We start from the raw sequence: 7,851 nt of genomic DNA on the forward strand, positions 1-7,851 counted from the left end.
ATATGTTCATAAAATGTGTTACTGCTGTTGAGAAAACAACTACAGCGTTCTCATTGTTTGCCTTTAAGTGACGCACCTGCGCTCCTTTTATTTACTTTCTAGTACTTCATGCTGTATAGTATCAGTTTACCATATGAAGTGCTTTGTGTCTCAGAATTTTTGCTAAGAAGCCAGTAACTGAGCAAATATGTGTTTTAGTGAACAGGAGATAGTAATGTGTGTGTCAAATGTAGAGCGTTCGTGACTATATTGAATCTGTACTGAAAAAAGCACTGGAAATGAATGTGAATTGTTGTAAGAGGTGCCTTTTTCAGTGAGAGAGACTATTTTTTACAAGAGGCATAGTTTTTGTGAAGTGTATGGTATTCATTTTTTAGATTGTTGTGTTATTAGGCGTCACGTCGTAGTAATAAAATTGGTGTCCTCTTCTCAGTGACATAACAAACCTCCATTCAGTAAGTATAGTTTCAAGAAATGTAGTGACCCCATCCATTCACGACAATATTTGCAGTTGAGCAAGTTTTACAGACAAATTTCGTTATATAATTGTTAATGTGAAAACTATGACAGAGACATACAAGAACAAATTTAAACAAAGTATGTAAAAAAGATAATGAAGTAACAACTTGCTGAATACACTGAAACTTTAATTCTGCTTTAAAACTGATGTGCCACCAGAACAATACTGTGTTTTACAAAAATATTTTCTTCATTTACCTTCAACATGGGATTCATGAAATTATTAAACCAAAAGAACGATAATTTTTCTCTTCCAAAACTGATAAACTCATGTTATACATGATTTTAACATTATTTTTCCAACTTAGATATTGGCCTAATTAGTTGGTGCTAAAAGTCATTTAATGAAAACTTACTTTTTTGATTTTTGTCCTGAATCTTGCAAGCAACACAGTACAAGAAAATCTACAAATATTGTTGATGATCGTTATATTAGCTAGAAAAGATATACTTTTTATTCTGCATATACATACATAAAATATGTACTGCAGATTTGAAGACATACCTGCAAAAGCTTCTAGAAATAGCAGCTGTTTTCTTTGACCGAGTAACTTGACTAGTTATCTATGAACGTTTTTATCTCTGTTTTGCTAATGTAAAAAGTATTGCGTGTATAATTTTAGTTAATACTGCAGAAAATCCAGACACTACGTTTATGGTAACATCTTAACACAAACATTAATTATTGTTCATAATGAAATGAATAATGTGGAAATTGCACTCACTCTACTGAACTGTATCAGTCATGGGGATCCACGGTCTTAGTAGGGTTGGGTTGTTTGGGGGAGGAGGCCAAACAGCGAGGTTATCGGTCTCATCAGATTAGGGAAGAATGGGGAAGGATGTCGGCCATGCTCTTTCAAAGGAACCACCACAACATTTGCCTGGAGCGATTTAGGAAAATCACCGAAAACCTAAATCAGGATGGCCAGATGCGGGATTGAACCGTTATCCTCCAGAATAAGAGTCCAGTGTGCTACCCACTGCATTACCTCACTTGGTCTACAGTCTTAGTACCAATATTAATTTGCTCTGTGATAGCCCTCAGCATATGCTGCAGAGGCCTTCCAGCTTTTATTTAGATATGTTATTGCTTACCAGTTGCCTAAAAAGCAATAAGAAAATAATTACACAAAAGAGTTGTTGTTCAAGGTATTGATCCTTTATTTAATGAAAAACATACAGAAATCATATAATCTTATAAGAAAAAACTAATTACAAAAAACACAGCTCAAAGTGAAATTTCCAATTTCATAAGTATTTTCACAAATATATCAAGGATAACTTGTTCCTATATAAGAACAATTGTCAAACTATATTTTTTACACATTGTTAGCATACTTATAGCAGTACAGGTGCTCAGCAACTTCAGTTTTTAGAAAAGTCATAGACAAATGATTACCCATAAGTAGAACTGTGTAATACCAAAATTTTATTAGTTATCGTTTTGTGTTTCATAGTAATATACACATGATATATTTAGGGAAAACACATTACCCACAAATTTATCTATGTCCAATTAGAAATTTATCAGTGTATTTGGTTATACCATAAAAGGCTATAATTAACTGTCATGTATGATACTGTATGTAATATAGAAGCTAAGCATTCGTTTCTCACATTGTATAAAAAATGGGTTTCACACACATTTTTTACTTAATGCTCACAAACATTTTACAAGTCACTTATAACAACCAATAAATTGATAATTAATGAAATCATACCCAATTGTAGCACAGAAACTGAACAGCTACATCAGTCAGATATTATCTATCACATCCAAAGGTCAATTACATGATTAAAACAGTCTATTTAACTGAAATATTTACTTCTATTTCCAACTATAATTTTGTATAATTCCCTTTTCTACCTACAGTAATTCTACAATAACAATAATCCCCAATACAAGTTTCCATATTAAGATTGTTGAACAAACAGTAATGTATTCTGTCAGAATTGTAGAAACATAGCAATTCTGTATCATATGTTTCCTGCTTTAAATGGACATTTTACTTAGGTTTTTAATTCATTAACTGGTATGAGTGTAGCACACATGTTAAAATCACAAGTATTTTACACAGCAGTGGAAAATGATGTAACCACTGTTGAAAGATCCCTGTACAATAGAAATCACAATAACTATGGTTGGACAACCTTCTTATTCATACCCACCACAGAATGCAGGTACCAGTCAATAAGTACACATTAGTATAAAATGCTACACGTCATCTTAATAAACAACTAGTTGACACTGTAGACACCTAGTAGATTACTTTCAGATGGCTGAGCACTTTTTCTACTTGCTTAGCATTCCATCGTCATATGAAAAGCTTTCAATCAATCTTTACACTACAAAACTCTACTCATAGCATAAAAATGAATTCTTCATGTTTAAATTTAAAAAATGCACATAAAAATGTTAAGACTATCTCTGTTGGAAACCTGAGCCAGACACCATATGCATGCTTACATAAGTCTCTAAACCACCTCCTGTGAGGTAAATAAAGTTACGTACATTACTTTAGAGGCCGTAATTTGCCAATATGTCTAAAATACAAATGAAATTCCCCATGGCATTGAGCACAGGATGAGTGAAAAGAGTCATCATGTGGCTAAATTTGCATCCATCTATTTGTCGTCATTGACATTTGCATCTTCACTGAGCTTCTCGTTGTCCTGAACGACATTTCCATCATCGTTCTCTTCATGCGAATTCAAACGATCCATTTCATCTTTTATGGTGGCAGCAGCAGGCTCAGTGGAAGCATTTTTGTCTTGTATCCCTGTTGCTATTTCATGTAACCCATCTTTCTCTGGCAACTGTTGAGTCAATGTAGGCTTTTCTTGCTTTTGCAGATTGTTTTCTAAAAAAAAAAAAGAAACCACAGGTCTAGTGTACATCACAGTTACTGTAATAAATAGGGTGTCTAATCTGTGGGTAAATATACAAAAAATATATTAACTGTAAGACACTTCAAGGATACACTGTGTCAAGCTGCCTATAGCATACTGTGCTTATTTTCTCATAATTAAACATTATAAGGTTCTTTCAAGACTGAAAAACAAGTGACGTCTGCCAGTTATTATCATTCTTGGGAGAAACTCCATTTTGTTCTCTGAGTCACAAGTCAAACATAGAAGATTTTATGGGCTTTCAACAAATCATTTGCCAAACGTAACTCATTGACAACTGGTTTAGTATAGCACAACTAGTAAGGTTACATACAATGAAAAATGTTAAGCTTAGTAGAAAAAAATGAATGACAAGTAAACAAATATTTCTAGGGTGCTGTATGCTCCATAATGCTGTTAAGTGTTGAAATTTCTTTTTATGTTGTATCGTGAAATGCTGAAAAAATATAAATGACGTATGTTGATGTGCATCTGTGATTCATGAGTTAATATCATTCATGTGTGGAAATTTCTATTTTGTGCAAACTATTTCTGATTCACTGAGAAATTCTGAGTTCCCAAAATACAGATGAACATAGAAGCTTGACAATTATGATTGTGCCCAGTTTCATTAAGATTTGCTTACTGGAAATTTAGATATTTTCATTAACCTGAATTAGAAATTTATGCATGAGGCTGCAACTAATGAGTGCAAGTCAGTAACTAGCAGTGCCATAGGGACAGCACAACTTACTGAGTGACAGCAGATATTTCATACTGCTTTTAATGGAACTCATCTGTTTAAATGTTGTATAAAGTATTTGGTATTGTATGTTTCAGAAAAGCAAACAAATATCATAAACAAATAAATTGTTGTTTTTCATTAACTATGGACATAACTTCACATCATTGTAATTGCATCACAGAACAGAAAAATCGAGCTGAATGTGTATAAAGCATAGGAAATAGTGTTAAATACACAATGATGAAAGGGAAATACTTAACACCGAAATGCGCAGACAAAATGTCAATTCTGGTTTCACAACATAATTGACTTTACGGGCAACATAAAATACAAATAAAATTCCACATGACGTTGAGTGCAGGATGTATGACAAGAATCGCCATGTTGCTAAATTTGCATCCATCTAGTTGTCGTTATCAACATTTGCATCTGCATAAAGCTTCTCACTGTCCTGAACTACATTTCCCTCATTATTCTTACCTTGTATATTCAAACGATCCATTGCCTTTTCGATGGTTGCAACAGCAGCCTGAGTGGAAACATTTTTGTTTTGTATTCCTGTCGCTATTTCATGTAACTCATTTTCCTCTGGCAACTGCTGAGTCACTGTACACTTTTTGCGCTTTTGCAGATGTTTTTCTGAAAAAAAAAAGAAACCCACAGGACTAGCTTATGTCAGTTATTGCAATAAATGGCATATAAAATCTGTGGGCAAATGTAGAAAAAAATATATTAACTGCAAAACACTTCAAAGACACAGTTTGTAAAGCACCCTATGACATACTGTGCTATTTTCCCATAATGACACATTGTAAGGTCCGTTCGAGACTGATAAACAAGTGAGGTCTGGCAGCTATTATCATTCTTGTGAGCAACTCCATTACTTTCTGTATGAATTGCTTACCAAACACAGACCTCTAACAAATCCTTTACTACAGATAACTCACTAATAACTAGTTTAGTACAGAATACCTAGTAAGATTGCATACAATGAAAAAGTTTAAGCATAGAATAAAAAAAGAAATTACAAGTAAATAAATATTTCTCAGATTCTCTATGCTCTGCAATGCTGTTTAATTAATGTAATTTCCTTTTGTATTCTTTCTGGGCTGTAGCAAAGAATTAAATGAAGTATGTTGATGTGCCTCTGTGACTCATGAACTAGTAACATTCATGTGTGAAAATTCATATTTTGTGCAAATTATTTGGTAATCACTGAGGGATTCTGAGTTCCCAAAATTTAGCTGAATATAGAGGCTTGACAATAATGACTTTTCACAGTCCAATTAATATTTTCTTACTGGAAATTCAGATAGTTTCATTAACTTGAATTAGCAATTCATGTACGGTATGTAGCTGGAACTAGTAGTGCAATTTCAAATAAGGTACCACTTACTGAGTGGTAGTAGGTAGCATATTATTTTAACATGTATAAATCCACAACTAGTAGTGGAGTGTCAAATTAGATACCACTTACTGTGTGATGGCAGGTGGTGGTGGTGGTTAGTGTTTAACGTCCCGTCGACAACGAGGTCATCAGAGACGGAGCGCAAGCTCGGGTTAGGGAAGGATTGGGAAGGAAATCGGCCGTGCCCTTTCAAAGGAACCATTCTGGCATTTGCCTGAAACGATTTAGGGAAATGACGGAAAACCTAAATCAGGATGGCTGGAGACGGAATTGAACCGTCATCCTCCCGAATGCGAGTCCAGAGTGCTAACCACTGCACCACCTCGCTCGGTATGTGTGATGGCAGTAATATTGTTAAATGTTTTCATATTGTCTCTAATAGAACCTATCTCCATAAATGTTAGATAAAATATTTGTTGTTACACGTTGCAGAAAAGCAATCGAATATCATAAATAAGTAACATGGAGGTTTTTCACTAAATATGAACATAACTTCATATCATTGTAATTTCGTCACAGAGGGGAAAACTAGAGGTGAATGAATGTAAAATATAGGAAATAGTATACTCAATTTTGAAAGAGAGAGACAAACTGAAATGCGCAGGAAATGTCAGATTCTGGTTTATGATGCAGTCCTTTCAGAATAACACACGACAAATATAAGAAATATATACTTTACGGTTCTTAGTGTGCTTTAGTATTTTGAAATTTTCTTCAGTCTGAATCACAGTCGAAAGCGATTAGTGCATCTTGCTGATCCAAAATCATAAAGCAGACTTAGAAATCAACCACATTCTCTCAAAAATACAAATTTCTTTTGTGATTAAGGAAGGTTTTCAGCGATCACATGATACAACTACTTCAAATCTTGTTGGCAACAATGTATTCACTAGTTGACTCTAGGTAGTAGCATCGAAATTTATTAGACTGGCAGATCTCTAGTGCAAGTCATGAATATAGTAAAACAATTACGGGAAGCATTACAAAGACATCCACAGATAATATGTAGCGTAATATGTTTAAATTGTTATCCGAAAATTTTCAAAAGCATTATACTCACTGGGGCCTGTGGTGACACTTTCACCGGCTGTGTGTGGTGCTGCATGTGACGTGTCCTGCTCATCTGTGGATGTGGACTTTGATGGACGCTGATGTGAACGCCCTGGCTGTTTGTGTGACTGCTTTGAGTGCTTGCGTTTTGGAGCACCTCGGGGTCGTTTCAAGTGAACAAGTTCTGGATCTCTGTGAAACTCATTGCACTCGTTGCAGTGAGGAATGACATCGTATGGTGTGTCATCAATTACCATAAATTCCCCAGGCTGGCCATTTGCGATATCTACAAGCACACGAGTATAAAGTTGTTCCTGCAACATCATAGCTTGCTGGCATAGACGACGATAAAACGACTGGGTTGGATGTGGATTATCTGAGTGCATTGGTGGATAGACATCAGGGTGTGGAGGGTAGGAATGTGGCGCATCACCTTCGAATGAAAGAGGATTTGGCATTTCATCGAAGTATGCAGGATTGCAGATAATACCATCTGGGAAGTAAAGCTCAACACGGATCAAGCGTGGAGGTTGACCGGCCACAGATGGATCCGCTTGTGCATCAGGAGGGTTAACAAGTATATCAAACCCAATCTGATATCTGAGGTAGTATGGACGCCCAGGAAAGTAACACATAACTGCGTTCCATCGTAATTCATTGCCAGGCTCAGACGACATAATGCCCTGAAAAGTGATCCAACTGACACTATGAAACCGACTGGAACTCGAGCAAAGCACTAAGACGCCCTTCGAATAGCTAAGACTAGTCGCACTATTCACCGAGGTCTCACTGAAACTGAATGCCAACTGCGTTATTCGTACTGTAGGAGTAGTCGTATAGTGGGGGCTCATAGGCAGTAGTGGGAGAAGTCGTGGTGGGAGAAGCTACATGGTGGGGGAAGCTACAGGGTGAGGCAAGCTCAGGCAGGGCCCCCAGAACAATGCCAACACACGCTTTGTAGTGTCCATATCCAATCCCATAATAAGTTGTCGGTCAGCTTAATTGGCAATGGTCGAGAGTAAAAAAATAAAAGTGAAATTTATTGATGACATTGCAAAACGAAACAGTTTATTGGCCGTAAAAGGACTGAATATATTTAAATAGACTCTTCTGTTCGTTTTGGGAATCCATTATACGTACAGCAGGATTATTATCTTACCTTGGATTATTTTAGGCTGTCTATATTACAAAAAAATAACATTGCAGTAAGTGTGCACGTATCTGTATGTACCCGTAT

At 35.7% G+C, this 7,851-nt stretch overlaps 1 protein-coding gene across 1 annotated transcript; it reads right to left on the bottom strand.

Moving 5' to 3' along the window:
* Positions 1 to 1,647: 1,647 nt before the first annotated feature.
* LOC126298568 (uncharacterized) lies at positions 1,648 to 7,457 on the bottom strand. Its single transcript, XM_049989935.1, has 3 exons — positions 6,625 to 7,457; positions 4,637 to 4,795; positions 1,648 to 3,383 (listed from the first exon to the last, which is right to left on the bottom strand). Exons 1-3 carry the CDS (start codon positions 7,289 to 7,291, stop codon positions 3,148 to 3,150), a joined length of 1,062 nt encoding a protein of 353 aa, XP_049845892.1. The 5' UTR covers positions 7,292 to 7,457; the 3' UTR covers positions 1,648 to 3,147.
* Positions 7,458 to 7,851: the final 394 nt, after the last annotated feature.

Source organism: Schistocerca gregaria, chromosome X, assembly GCF_023897955.1.
Source record: "Schistocerca gregaria isolate iqSchGreg1 chromosome X, iqSchGreg1.2, whole genome shotgun sequence".
Lineage (NCBI taxonomy): Eukaryota > Metazoa > Arthropoda > Insecta > Orthoptera > Acrididae > Schistocerca > Schistocerca gregaria.